The sequence below is a fragment of the Hyla sarda genome, chromosome 5 (assembly GCF_029499605.1).
Source record: "Hyla sarda isolate aHylSar1 chromosome 5, aHylSar1.hap1, whole genome shotgun sequence".
NCBI classification, from domain to species: domain Eukaryota; kingdom Metazoa; phylum Chordata; class Amphibia; order Anura; family Hylidae; genus Hyla; species Hyla sarda.
In genome coordinates this window covers 61081117-61096057 of record NC_079193.1, presented here as the reverse complement: position 1 = coordinate 61096057, position 14941 = coordinate 61081117, and the positions used below count along the sequence as shown (strand labels likewise).

Below are 14941 nucleotides of genomic sequence, written 5' to 3'. Positions count from 1 at the left end.
CCACCTCCTGAGATGCTCCTGGCCACAACTCCTGGTGCCCAGTGTACATTCCTCGGCGTGAGGAAGAAGTGGGCGATGGTGCAAAGTTTGCAGCAGATGGGAGTGCACGCGCCCGGCCTCTGACCCCAACATGGCTGCCGCAGGTGACCGAGGACGGGAGGGGGGGTGGAATGTATGTGTGATGTGTGTAATATGTATGTATGATGTGTGTAATATGTATGTATGGTGTGTGTATTATGTGTGTATGATGTATTTATGTATGATGTGTGCATGTGTATATTAGGTATGTATGTATTATAAATGTATGATGTTTGTATTTATGCATTATGTATGTATATATGTATAATATATATATATATAGACACACACACATACATAATGCATAAATACAAACATCATACATATATAATACATACATGTATGTTATGTATGTAGGATGTGTGTATGTATGATGTATTTATGTATGATGTGTATATGTATATATTATGGATTTGTATATGTATTATGTATGATGTGCATATGTATGTATGATGTATGTATTATATATGTATGATGTATGCATGCACTATATATATGATGTATGCATGTACTATATATGTATGATGTTTGTATTATCTATTTATGATGTTTGTATTATCTATGTATGATCTTTGTATGTTTCTATATATGATGTATTTATGCATTATGTATGTATGATGTGTGTATATATATATATGGTAGTGTGTTATGTATGTGTGATGTGTGTATGTATGTATGACGTATGTATATATGTATTATGAATCAGAACAAAAGATAAAAGAAAGTTTCCTCCAGCTCTTCCAAGGATAACAGTGCATGTAGTATTAAAACATCAAACCTTTAATCTGAATGCATTAAAAATAGAAAAAGGTGGACATCATAAAAGAAAAGTGAAACTCCAGTGCGTTTCGGGCTACATGTAGCCATGATGAAGAGCTACATTTTGCTCAAAACATGTTGGAGTCTCGCTTCTCTTTTATGATGTCCACCTTTTTCTATTTTTAATGCATTCAGATTAAAGGTTTGATGTTTTAAAGCTACAAGCACCTTGAAAGAGGCACCTTTCTTTTTTCCTTTGTTCTGATACACGGGACACGGCCCACTCTCTGCAGTCCGTGCTCTTGTACCAGCAAATATACTAAAAACTACTACAGCACTGACCTAGCATCCAACCCGGTAGCTGAAATAAATTATTTTTTAATTTTTTAAATGTATTATGTATGTATTTTGTATTATGTATGTATTATGTATCCCATCCCCCACACAGCACCCATAGCACCCCTCAAACACACACACAGCACCCCCACACACAGCACCTCACACACACACAGCACCCCCACACACAGCACCTTTAGACATACAGCACCCCTCAAACACACACACAGCACCCCCACACACAGCACCTCACAGACACACACAACACCCCTCAAACACACACACAGCACCTTTAGACACACAGCACCCCTCAAACACACACAGCCCCTTTAGACACACAGCACCCCTCAAACACACACACAATCATTCCCACACACAGCACCTCAGACACACAGCACCCCTCAAACACACACAGCACCCCACAGACACACACACATCACCCCCACACACGGCACCCCACAAACACACAGCACCCCAGAGACACACACAGCACCCCTGAAACACAGCCCCTCACACACACAACACCCCTGAAACACAGCACCTCACACACACAGCACCCCTCAAACACAGCACCTCACACACACAGCACCCCTCAAACACAGCACCTCACACACATCACCCCCACACACAGCACCCAACAAACACACATCACCCCAAAGACACACACAGCACCCCTCAAACACACACACACAGCACCCCCACACACAGCACCTCACAGACACACACAACACCCCTCAAACACACACACAGCACCTTTAGACACACAGCACCCCTCAAACACACACAGCCCCTTTAGACACACAGCACCCCTCAAACACACACACAATCATTCCCACACACAGCACCTCAGACACACAGCACCCCTCAAACACACACAGCACCCCACAGACACACACACATCACCCCCACACACGGCACCCCACAAACACACAGCACCCCAGAGACACACACAGCACCCCTGAAACACAGCCCCTCACACACACAACACCCCTGAAACACAGCACCTCACACACACAGCACCCCTGAAACACAGCACCTCACACACACAGCACCCCTCAAACACAGCACCTCACACACATCACCCCCACACACAGCACCCCACAAACACACATCACCCCAAAGACACACACAGCACCCCTGAAACACAGCCCCTCACACACAAGCACCCCTCAAACACAGCACCTCACACACACACACATCACCCCACACTCAGCACCTCAGACACACAGCACCCCTCAGGCAAATACACAGCACCCCTCAAACACACATCACCTCTCACACATAGCACCCCTCAAAAACACACTGCACCCCACAGAAAAACACACAGCACCCCTAAGAAACACACAGCACCCCTCAGACACACACAGCACCCCTCAAGCATACATCATCCCACACACATCAGTATTCTGATTTCATTGCTGTGCTGGCACTTTGAGGGGAAAAAAAGTTGGCATGCATTACGGTTTGAGCACTCGGGCTCAAAAAGGTTCGCCATCACTGATCTAGGGATATAATGGGAATTTTTCCTTGTTTTATTTTACTCATCAAACTATTCATCTAGGAATATAATGGGAATTTTTGGGGGGCTTTTAAGGGAATTTCAGATGGTAAAATGGGGGAAAAGCAGATGTAAAATTAAATTAAAGAAATCAGGAAGTATGAGAAACTAATTTTGTTTTTACAGTTTTTTCAATTCAGGGGCTGTATGGTAAGCTCGAAAGCATTCGCCAATACAGAGGCCTGGGTTAGAGAGGCACGTTTAACAAATATGGGTTGTATATTTTTTAACCCCTTTTGCATAACAGATGCAACAAAGTTTTTGGGGTCTCCTTTTCTGTGGGAGGTAATATGCCAGGGAAATGTTGTCCACGGACAATTCTTGAGACCTCCATTTGGGGAGAAGTGGTGGCCTCTTCTTTCTACTCCCCAAATATGAGAGATCTAATGACTGCTTCCTGGAATTCTAGGAAGGACCCTCTGTGGCCAGCATTCCTATAAAGGACAAAGGAATTATACAGCCCAACTTAGGTCAGGTACACGGACACCTTTTTATACCATGCCTTAGATTTACTTAAGGCGCTGTAGGTCTGCAGGACCTGATAGGAAAGGTCCACCCCTCCCATGTATTTATTATAATCCTGGATACACACACGCTTGATGGTCCCTCGGATTGGGACTGGGATTGACTGGTCACCTTGGAGTGTTGTCAACACAAGGACATCTTATTTGTCTTTGTATTTGAGCAACATCAGAGTGTCTGAACAAACAGCCGTACTTTGTCCTCTGGGCACTGGTGTCACAATAAAAGTTTTCGGTAGATCTGTTTGATTTTTTCTGATGGTGCCACACACAACTGTACTTGTGGCAGCAAGGGACTTCAGAAGGGGGACACTGTTGTAAACATTATCAAAATACACGTGGTAACCATGGTCCAGTAAGGGATGGATTAAATGTATAACCTGTGGCGCATTCACAAAGTTTATACAGCTTTAATCCGTACCTAGCCCTTTTGTTGGGAAGGTACTGCCTGAAACGTAGCCTGCCCGTGAAATGGACCAGAGATTCGTAGACTGAAATCCTTTTTTTTTTTTTTTTTGGGGGGGGGGGGTAGAAACTTGACTAAATTTACAATTATAATGAGTAATTATAGGCTGAATTTTAGATAGCCTATCAAAGGCGGGGTCACTTTGAGGTAGGCACTCATCATTATTATTATAGTGCAGGAATCTAAATAAAATTTAAAATCAAGTCCTAGACATAACAAGCAGGTAAAGAGGGGTATGGTATAGGACGTCTTTATCCCAATAGGACCTGATAGTGTTTTTTTTTGCAAAGGCCCATATTTAGTACAAGTCCCCAAAACTTGTACATTTTTGTGGCATCAGTAGGGGTCCATTGTGGGGCTTAGCATAATATTTGCTGGGATTGCATGCAATGAATTTCTCTGCAAACAAATTTGTTTCTGCCACCATGAGGTTTATCAGGTCAAGCGAGAAAAACTATTAAAAAATGAATTTCCCAAAACCCTGTGGTGTCTACATGGATGCCCGGGGTGGCTGTTAAATCGGGGATCTGGGGTATAAAATTACTAGTGGGGATCCGTGTATGGACATCTGAACTTGGCTGCTCTTGTGCACTAGGCCTAGGGCGCCTTTCAGGGGATTCATCAGATGAGGATGATGAGGATGCTAAAAATTCCAGATCCTCTCCGCTGTCAGAGCCAGAAACGGCAAACAGCATCTCATAGGCCTCTTCTGCACTGTAGACACGCTTAGTCATTTTTGTAGATGTCAAGCACAGGTGGACAGTGATAAGGTACAGGACAGTGATGGCGATACAACTAGGTGTCTCAACTCCCTACTGATGGCACCCTAGATATAGATCTGGGAGGCAGGTAAAATGTAAAAACTGTGTCACTGAATGCTGGTATGTAACAGAGCACTCGCCCTAATAAGAGCAACTCCAACCTTAGACTTTCCCTAGACGCTAACTAAAAGTGTATTTTTTTAAAACTTTTTTACTTTTTTGTATTTTCTTTTTAATAAACCAATGGAACTAAACAGGATGACAACTGACAGGATGACCACTGATAGTGAAGGCGAATAAGGGCGAATCCAACTTTAAACTTTCCCTAGATGCTACTAAAAGTGTATTTTTTTGTTTGTTTGTTTTTAGTTTTTTCTTTTTTTTAATAAACCAAAGGAACGAAACAGGATGACAACTGACAGGATGACCACTGGCAGTGAAGGCGTTAAACAGTGACTGACAGGATGAGCTGTGGTTATGATGATCTTTGACACACTGACAGCTGGCAGGTTTACTACACTCTGCTCCTTCCTGCCTCACTGTCATTGTCACTTAAGGGGTTAACATATGCTTTTTATTGATATTTGGGGGCAATCTGTGGTAAGATGCTGGCTCTCCTATACAGGCTGCTTCTCCGATCGCTTCTCTCATCACACTGAAGCGTCGGAGACAGTCAGCAGGAGGAGCGATGCTTCCCGGGCTTAAAATGCTGCCTATTGGTCAGCTGTCACACAGACTGACCAATAGCAGTGATCCTGGGCCAAGGACCTGTGCGATTGGTCCCTGGATGATGACACCCATTACCAGGCAGTGTGTAACTGGGATCGCGGCGCTGCGGCTGTTTAAAGTCATCAGGTACTTGTACCTAATGTTGCGAGAAGTCACCACTAATGGTAAACAGTTTGCGTAAACGGGTTGAAAAGTCTCACAAAAAGCATGCAGAAAAATTGCAGAGGAGAGGAGGAGTCATACAAAGTGGTGTTCTGAAGTGATTTTTTTGTTTTTTGTTATGTGTGCCAAATTTATCACCCCCCCCCCCTGTAAATATGTTGCATATAAGCAAACCCAAACATCTCTAGAAGGACTTAAATGGCTATTCCAGTGGAAAACAATTTTCTTTACATCAACTGGAGCCAGAAAGTTAAACAGATTCGTAAATCACTTCTATTAAAAATTTTAATCCTTCCAGTACTTATCAGCTGCCGTATTCTCCATGGGATGTTCTGTTTGACCACAGTGCTCTCTGCTGACACCTCTGTTCATGTCAGAAACTGTCCAGAGCAGGAGCAAATCCCCATAGCAAACCTCCTGCTCTGGACAGTTCCTGACATGGACAGAGGTGTCAGCAGTGAGCACTGTGATTAGACAGAAAATACATTCAAAAATAAAAGAACTTCCTGTGAAGCATACAGCAGCTGATAAGTACTGGAAGGGTTAAGATTTTTTTTAAATAAAGGTAATATACAAATCTGTTTAACTTTCTGGAACCAGCTAATTTAAAAAAAAAAATCCACCCGAGTACCCCTTTAAAATTGCTTCCACTGACAGTCTCTATCCAATCTGACAGAGCTTGGGAGGATCTGCAGAGAAGAACTGCAGAAATTGCCAAATCCAGGTGTGCCAATTTGGTGAGATCCAACCCAAGAGGAGGCTTGTAGGCTGTAACCGTTGCCAAATAGGGCTTGAACTAAGTACTGAGTAAAGATTATGAATACTATTTGCAAAATATTTCTTGCCTTGAATGATATGATGCCACTGGCAAGGGGTTCACATTTGAGTGCACAGTCAGTAATGCAGTGACAAGGCATAGAGATGTGTCCTTACTTAATTTATCACTAAACTCAACATATCCTGAGGTGGATGGTGAGAAATGCTTTACACATGTGGGTACCCAGTGAGTCTTACAGTATTTGATTCATGAGAAATTGGAGTCCTCTGAATCATCACAGAAGTAGTGTTTAGAAGTTTACACTCACTGAGAGGCAAAGCATACACTGTATGCCTCACCACTCAGTTAACAGTCTCTAGGCTGCCCCAGGAAACATGTGTAAGTGGGGATGATTACCTCCAAGAAGCCTGACACATTTACTGAATGAAATACAAATGGATGTCCAGCGCAAGTGGATGCAGAACAGTGCTCTTTATTGCGGTAAAAACTTCAGTGCATGCGAGACATAGGTACAGGTGACGCATTTCGACCCTGGCGTCGGGCCTTAGTCATATGACTAAGGCCTGACGCCAGGGGCGAAACGCGTCACCTGTACCTACCGTATGTCTCGCATGCACTTAAGTTTTTACCGCAAAAAAGAGCACTGTTCTGCATCCACTTGCGCTGGACATCCATTTGTATTTCAGTCTACATATTCAGGCGCTGCCCACGCCAGTCCACGCTGCGGGCTTGGGAGAAGAGCTGGACTTCACTCTACACCAGTTAACATTTACTGAATGAATGTGAATGTCACCCTGGTAAGTCATACAATGTATGCCTCACTGTTCAGTAAACGTAAAAACTTGATTTACCCAAAACGAACACCTTTTGAATGTGCATAACCCTTCCACTGTGAAATCACTCTTGTGCAGTACGTGCCAAGAGGGTGTTTGATAGAAGGAAGCAGGCAGGATGTCAGGGTGCACTTTGGGCTTGGGAACACCCCATGTGCACCAAGCCAGCTCATTTGCATATACAGAAAAACAGACATAACAGAGGAACGGAGCCACAGTTCACAAAATGGTAAACACCTTGTTATCAGTGCCATTCGCACTACAAGCCTACAGGTTAATATGGGTGATGCTGATGACAGATTATGTTTAAATGTTTATATCCCTACAGTCAACGTTTTTAGAGCTATGAGATAATGCTCTGAGATCTGGAACCATGTTCCTGCTCACAGATTCTCTTTAACATCGATCAGTATCCTCTTACCTTGTTATTAAGTGTGGTGGCACTAGCATCACTCCGCTGCTCATTCATAGGGGCAATCAAACTCCATTGGTTGGTTTCTGGCTCATATCGTTCAGCAGTGTTTAGACGAAAATAGCCATCAAAGCCTCCCATCGCATAGATATTTTCATTCAGGATGGTGACGCTGACGTAACATCTTTTTGAGTACATAGGTGCTACCTCCTGCCATGTCTTTAGGACTGGGTTGAAACGTTTTACGTTGTTAAAATATTCCACGCTGTCAAATCCACCAATGATGTAGACGTAGCCCTTTAAGTATACTGCTCCATGATAAGCTCTCGGATTCTCCGTTTCAGATGTAACGTTGAACCATCTGTCAGCACGCGCATCATATGACTCAATAGCATTGGTTGGGCCTCCTCCACTCCAGCCTCCAGTAGCTAACAAGACAGAATAAGGAATGCGGGGTGTGCTCATAAGGTTTTCAAATTCAAAATTTGGGAAGCCATCCATAGTCAGGTCATGTAGAGCTCTGAAGGCATTTTGAAGGATAGGTTTACACTTTTTATCATCCCTAACATAGTTGGTGGTTTTGACAATGTTGTTAAAGTAGTCATGATGCATAAAGGCAAAGCGAACCTAGAAAAAAACAGTAAAGCAGTATACATTAAGTAAGACAACTAATTAAAGCAGTATACAGTAAGACAACTAATTATTCCTTAAAAAAAAAAAAAAGATGAAGTAAATAAAAATCAACATTATACAGTATACAGACCAACACCAGTACTGGCATATGTGAGCGATAAAACATCAACTATACACAGAAACCCTTTAAATATTTAGGTGAACATACCTCTGGGAGAAGAAGTGAGATATACTGATTCCGGCTTGCTGGGTTATGATTGATCCACTTTATAATGGCTTCAAATACAATTTCCTCCTGTTTAACATTCAGCTCTTCTTTTTCTATAAGACTTTTAAGATCTGAAGGTGAAAGGTCAAGGAATTCATCTGAGGTCTTCATTATATCTTCAAAATGATGCAAGATGTACATACATGTCTTCTGGTGGAGGTCGGGGCAATAATAATAGTCAGTGAACTTGTAGATGCCGATACTGTTTTGCGGGCAGAGTTGGTTCATCAGGAAGTTAGAGCAAATTTCTACAAGGTCTACAATGTTCAGGTAGTCTGCCGCAATAATGAGATTTAACACATTGTCCATGTTGATTCGGACCTTCAAGGTATAGGCATACTCTAGAATCATTTCCATGGTGTCTGGAGACACGCCAGGGATTTCATATATTTTCTGTTCACTGTTGTTCCAATTACTTGTGAACAATACTCTGCAAATAAAATGAAGTCAGGAATTAGAGCATATATAACCATCAACCATGGAATAAAAATAGATTACATGGGTTTTGCAGAAAGAAAAATATATCTTACCCTTAAAAGTAAAAATCAGTGTGATTAAGTGGTTTTGTTTTTTGTTCCCTCAAATGTTATCAGTCTAAAGGGGCCGCAGGGCTTTCTTGATCACTGCAACCCTATTAGTGTTTTCCCCAAGCTAGCTAGGTTGGCTCCATGGTTAGTACTGTTGCCTTGCAGCACTGGGGTCCTAGGTTCAAATCTCACAAAGAACAATGCCTGTTAGAAATGTGCTATTATTGATCGAAAGAGATGGAGGAAAAAAAACGGAATGATAGCGCAATCCACTCAGATGTTGGTTTAAATAATAATCTTCTTTATTAAAGCCAAATCACAGCGTGTTTCGAGGCTTACACATGCCTCTTCCTCCCTGGGGGTGGGGCTATGGACCAGACATCAGTTTAATGTTAGATGACTAAACACGCATTTGAAAATTGTGTTGCCACGCCCCCTGGGGCGGGGCTATGGACCTGACGTCAGTTTAATGACTAAACATGCATTTAAAATAAACTTAAAATAGCATAATGAGCTCCAGTGGTTTTGGCATGCAGATAGAACAGTAGAAAACAGTTTTTCTTAGTGACAATAAACACACGGGGTTTTTTCCTTTGTAATGCGCTCCTGTGTTGAGGAGCCGGTCCTGTTAGTTTGCTGGGTACCAGCATGAGAAGCGCTAGCTGGCGCTCCTGCGTATGTGCCAACTGTGAAAAATACTAATGATGACGATTCTTGTGTTGGGGCGATCGGAGCTGGAACTGAAGACATGCTGGGCGCTGGTGTGCAGGCGCCAGCTGTGCAAGATACTAGTGATGACAGTTTAGATGTTGCAGGGATGGTGGAGCCTTTGGAGAAGCCATAGCTTGCGCTGTGGGGGGGGGGGGGGGGAGGGAAGTGCGCCAACCTGCAACAGTTTGTATAATGAATGATTGAACTAAAAAAAAAAAAATATATATATATATATATATATATATATATATATACATACACATACACATATTATAAAAAAAATGATTAATAAAAAAAATAATATTAATACAAAAATATATATAAATATATATATATATATATATATATATATATATATATATATATAAATATATAAAAAAAATATTATTATTATAATAAATGGTCTCCTTATTTGGTGTATGTGTCACGTTTTTTTGAAATTGTGATTTTGAGGAACTGGGACACCCCTGGACAAACAACATAAAACTATACAAGAGGTACATAGTTGATTTGCTATTTATCTGGAGTGGAAAAAGAGAAGAATTCATGGAATTCACAAATCATCTAAACAATAACCATAACAATATTACACTTACTGGCAAATGTGACAACCATATGGAATACCTGGACCTTGAACTATTCAGTGAAAAAGGTAAGATCATAACCAAAACATACTTCAAGAAAGTGGACTGTAATAGCCTTCTATCCTACAGCAGCTGCCACTACAGGAAGTGGAAACTAAATCTACCATATGGACAATTTAACCATATACGTAGAAACTGTACAAAAACTAAAGACTATGAAGCCCAAAGCAACACCATATCCAACTGCCTCATCGAAAAGGGATACCCCCAAAAAATTATAAAAGCAGCCTACCAGCGAGCCCTGACAGAGGAATGGGAGGAGAGAAATGGCACTGTTGAAAGGAGCATAGACTCCAGAGACCATAATGTGGAATTCAGTGGAGTGGTGAACCCAAACAGGAAGAAAGAGAAGAGCGGACAAAAGGGAAAAGTCCAAACCGAATATGAACACAACTTTATAACCACTTATTCCATGAAACACAACACCATCAGGCAGATTCTGGAAAAAAACTGTGACATTCTCCTAAAAGACCCAGTCCTAAATCAGCACATTCCCAAAAAACCACACCTAACATACAGAAGGGCTGCCACACTCAAAAGCAAATTAGCTCCTAGTCGACTCAAGAGCCAACAACCAGCCGCAAGAGTCATAGAAAAAAGACCTGGTACCTTCAGATGCGGGAGCAATTCCTGTAAGTGCTGCCTGAATATTCAGCATGGGACAAAAATATTCAAAAGTAACACCACAGGGGAAACCTTCAAAATAAAAAACAAAATCGACTGTTCTACAACACGTCATCTACCTATTGGAATGTGAATGCAAGTTACAATATGTCGGACGGACCATACAACAACTAAGATCAAGGATGAACAAACATCGGTCCAACGTCCAAAAGGGCTTTTTGTTCCACAGCATCTCACACCAAGCAAAGGAATCTCACAACAATAACTTTTCTGCATACAAAATCATAGCCATAGAAAGCATCCCCATTGAAACACACAACAGATTTGAAAAACTACAAGACAGGGAGTCATATTGGATCTACAAACTGAATACGATGTCACCTGCAGGCCTCAAGGAATGTATGGACATAGTCCGGTGATGCACCACCGTCCAACATTTTCTTCCATTTTCATCCACCGTTTATACATGTGTATACATACTAAAATCCTCTACTAACCCAGTTCCTCAAAATCACAATTTAAAAAAAACGTGACACATACACCAAATAAGGAGGCCATTTATTATAATGATTATTATTATTTATTTGTTTAATATTTCAGATCCGTAGCCCTGCCCCCAGGGGGCGTGGCCTGGTGATTTTTGGTGCCAAGAAAATCCTTTTAAACAGACACTTTTATTCTGCAGGTATGTAAGCCTGTTTTTACCTGAGGAAGAGGCATGTGTAAGTCTCAAAATGCGTTGTGATTTGGCTTTAATAAAGAAGATTATTATTTAAACCAACATCTGAGTGGATTGCGCTATCATTCCATTTTTTTCCTGCATCTCTTTCCATTATAACCATCGGCCTGGAATCTCTCCACACCGACCCCGGAAAAGCGGCACCACTTCCTTGGATACCTACAGAAACAGTAGTTGTGGCTCACACACCAACTACCAAAGGTGAGCAGTTTTGCAATTTTTTGTTCCTACATGAACACACCTAGAATCCAGCAATACCATCCCATGGGAAGCTCTGCCTCTTTCTGTTTTATAGTATATTCATGCTATTATTGATTGAGGCAGTCTATATTAGAAGTTTGAGGCGGTCTATATTAGTTGTTTGTATGTTCTCCCCATTTGCTTGTGTTTTCTCCCACTCACCAAAACACACTGATCAGTAAGATTGTGGGCCCCAAAGGAGACAGGAACTGATTTAAAGGGGTATTAAGAACATTATATCCCCTATCCAAAGGACAGGGGATAAGATGTGCGAACGCGGGGGGCCCGACAGCCATCACGCCCCCTCCCATAGACATGAATGGAGGGGGCGTGGCATGACGTCCCCAGTCCCGGAAACCCGGAGGTTTCCAAAACTGGAGACGCAGCTCCCGCATAGAATGCAGGTGCTGCAGGGAGATTGCGGGGGGTCCCAGCAGCCTGCCCCCCGCGATCACACATCTTATCCCCTGTCCTTTGGATAGGGGATAAAATATTTTTACCCGGAATACCACTTTAAGTGTACAGCACTGTAGAATTTGTGTGCGCTATAAAAAAATGATAATCATTATATATGTAACTGTACCTGATAATGCAGCTCATCATCTTCTACTGAATGGGGTGAGCAGCAGCAGCAGACATAACTCCATGTACAGACAAGTTGCTGTGCCTGTATAGCGATTAAAGGACCCCTTTGTTCTGTACACTGATTCATATTGATAGCCTAGACTTATATTTATCGAAAATCCATTAAAATAGATATTCATAAAATCTGGCCCCTATAACTTTTTATTTTTCTTTACAACTTTTGCCTACATTTGATTTTGAATATTATATGTTATATTAATAGTTCTGAATATTCCACACGTGACTATGTCAAATATGTTTATTTTTATTTTATTTAAAGAATTGGAAAACGGTTAATTAAGGTGAAAGCTTTTGAGCTGTTGCTCTCCAGCTGTTGCAAGACAACAGTTCCTAGCATGTCCTGACACTCCTCATGTGCTGCGTTCCCCAGCGATGCCTCCAGCGCTCTAACACATCCAGTGCTAGACATGTTGAAGTTTGTGCATCAATGTGTCCAGCGATGGATGTGTTTTAGATGCCAGATATGGGAGCACTGAAAGATACGTTCTTCTGCCCAGTGTGTCTGGCGATCTAGCTCCAATTGAAGTGCTGGATGATCTGAACTGTCCCATTCAAATCAATGTGAGCAGCAGTAAAGGGCCGGAGAAAAATATATGTCAAGGGGGCCTAAAAATGTAATTCTCTCTAAACATGATAAACACTTACCTAAAGTATGGGCTGCAGCCACATAGTATGATCTTGTGAGCTTTAAACTCAACCCCGCTGGCTTGGATGAAGACATCACATAACTTGCCATCCACTCTCAGCTCATTATAAATAGAGCAAAACATGTGACACGGTTTGGTATCCATGTTGTTGGTTGGGAAACGTTCACCACTATCCATGACGAGAATACTGTATGGTGTCCTATCCTGTCATCTCTTCTCCAAGCCTTTCACATTGTGGAATAAAGTCTCAAGTTCTTTTATGACATCATACTCTGTCATGTGTGATGGAGTTCTGAACACAGCGGTCAAATAGGATATCTGTGTCTCAGCTAAATACCAAATCTAGTCTTTTGTTTCTTTATCTGATTATGTTTTTTAGAGCCCTAAAATAGCCCTTAAATACCAAAAGCTATGGCCTGGCCAAGGCATATCTTCTGAATGGTCCCCATGCAGTTATACATTTACACACACTGTATGGCTGACCAGAGCTTCCCCTGCGATCACAGCTGATCAGCAGGCCGACTTCATCAGTTGCTTTTATGTTTTGTTTTTTATTGTACCATGATTTTAGTAAGTGAAGCAAAAGGGCAACAATGTTATAAAGAAAAAGAAAAAAAAACCTTGTGAAACTAGTAGCTCAGCTAAATGTTTAGGGGCAGTAGTTATGCCTGTTTTTGGTCCTTATTTTTGTGTATGTATTTTGAGTATTTTTTGCATGTGCCATGTTTTTTGAATATTTTTAACATCCCTGTATCTGAAGGAATTTTTGCAATACTGACTTGATAGACATTTTTCACTGGTTGTGCATGCAGTGGTCAGAAATTTATTATTTATACAAAAATACAATGAAAACGGTCCAAAAATTCGCAAATCTTCATCACCCCAAGCAGAGCTCTAGAAAAAGGTATCCTTACATGTTTTTAGCCTCACAGCCTTCTTTAGTGTACTTGCACAACATTTGCCCCACATCTTGCAAACTTTTAATAAAATTCCCTCAACTCCACAAAATTCAAGACAAAAAAATTCTGTGTAATTTGATAGCGCTATATAAATAATATATGATTATTATCAAGATTATTAGCATAATCCAAAATACCTGAACCTTCTTTCCCCCAAAATTAGGGAAACTGCCATAGACATTAGTACACCTTTTTTGGAATGTAACCCTGGAAGCTGCAGTACTACCAGACACAGTTCAGACACAGGGGGAGATTTATGAAATTCTGTTTAGAGAAAAAGTTGACCAGTTTCCCATAGCAACCAATCAGATTGTTTGTTTCCTTCTTAAAAAGGCCACTGACAAATAAAAAGAAGCGATCTGATTGGTTGCTATGGGAAACCGCTACAGTTTTCATGTGCACAGGTTTTAATAAATCTCCCCCATAGAATCTAAATGGCTGTAGAAATCTAAATTAACCCCTTCTCGCAAAATCAGGTACATGTACCTGATGATTAGGGATGACTTTCCGCAACACCGTGCACATGTAACTGATGAGAATAAACTGTCACAGTGCCGCCAGGCGCTGTGACAGTTTATTGAGCTCGACTGTGCTTCATAGCCGAGCCTCCCTGAAGCCGGAAACGGACCAATCGCAGCAGTCCCCGGCTGGCGATCCCTGTTATTGGTCCGTCAGTACAGACAGACCAATAGCAGGGATCTGTTGTGGGTCTCCTCCTCCACACTCTCCTCTTTCACTTCACTGTTTTCACTGTGTGAAGCGATCGATTGTGAAGGGGGGGCATCACTGAGACCGCAGCGTCTATAAGGGTAACAGAGGGAGGGAGCTCCCTCTGTCACTGATCGGCGCTCTGCAAAGCGAAAGCAGAGCGCCTTACACTTGCCTCCGTTGTCATGGCAATATGAGCGATC

At 41.7% G+C, this 14941-nt stretch overlaps 1 protein-coding gene across 4 annotated transcripts in view; it reads right to left on the bottom strand.

Annotated features, from left to right (window-relative positions):
- KLHL10 (kelch like family member 10) overlaps positions 1–14582 on the bottom strand; it is a 48289-nt gene extending 33707 nt beyond the window's left edge. Inside the window, exons 1-3 of one of the 4 annotated variants that reach the window (XM_056519596.1) lie at positions 14517–14582; positions 8235–8724; positions 7403–8020 (exon numbers count right to left, since the gene is read on the bottom strand). In XM_056519596.1, the coding sequence (XP_056375571.1) occupies positions 7403–8020; positions 8235–8651 (1035 nt within the window). In that variant the 5' untranslated portion in view covers positions 8652–8724; positions 14517–14582. Of the gene's footprint in view, positions 1–7402; positions 8021–8234; positions 8725–13069; positions 13331–14167; positions 14327–14516 lie in introns of those variants that run through there. The other 3 variants (XM_056519595.1, XM_056519597.1, XM_056519594.1) reach the window with 3 other exon arrangements.
- Between the last annotated feature and the right edge of the window lie 359 nt (positions 14583–14941).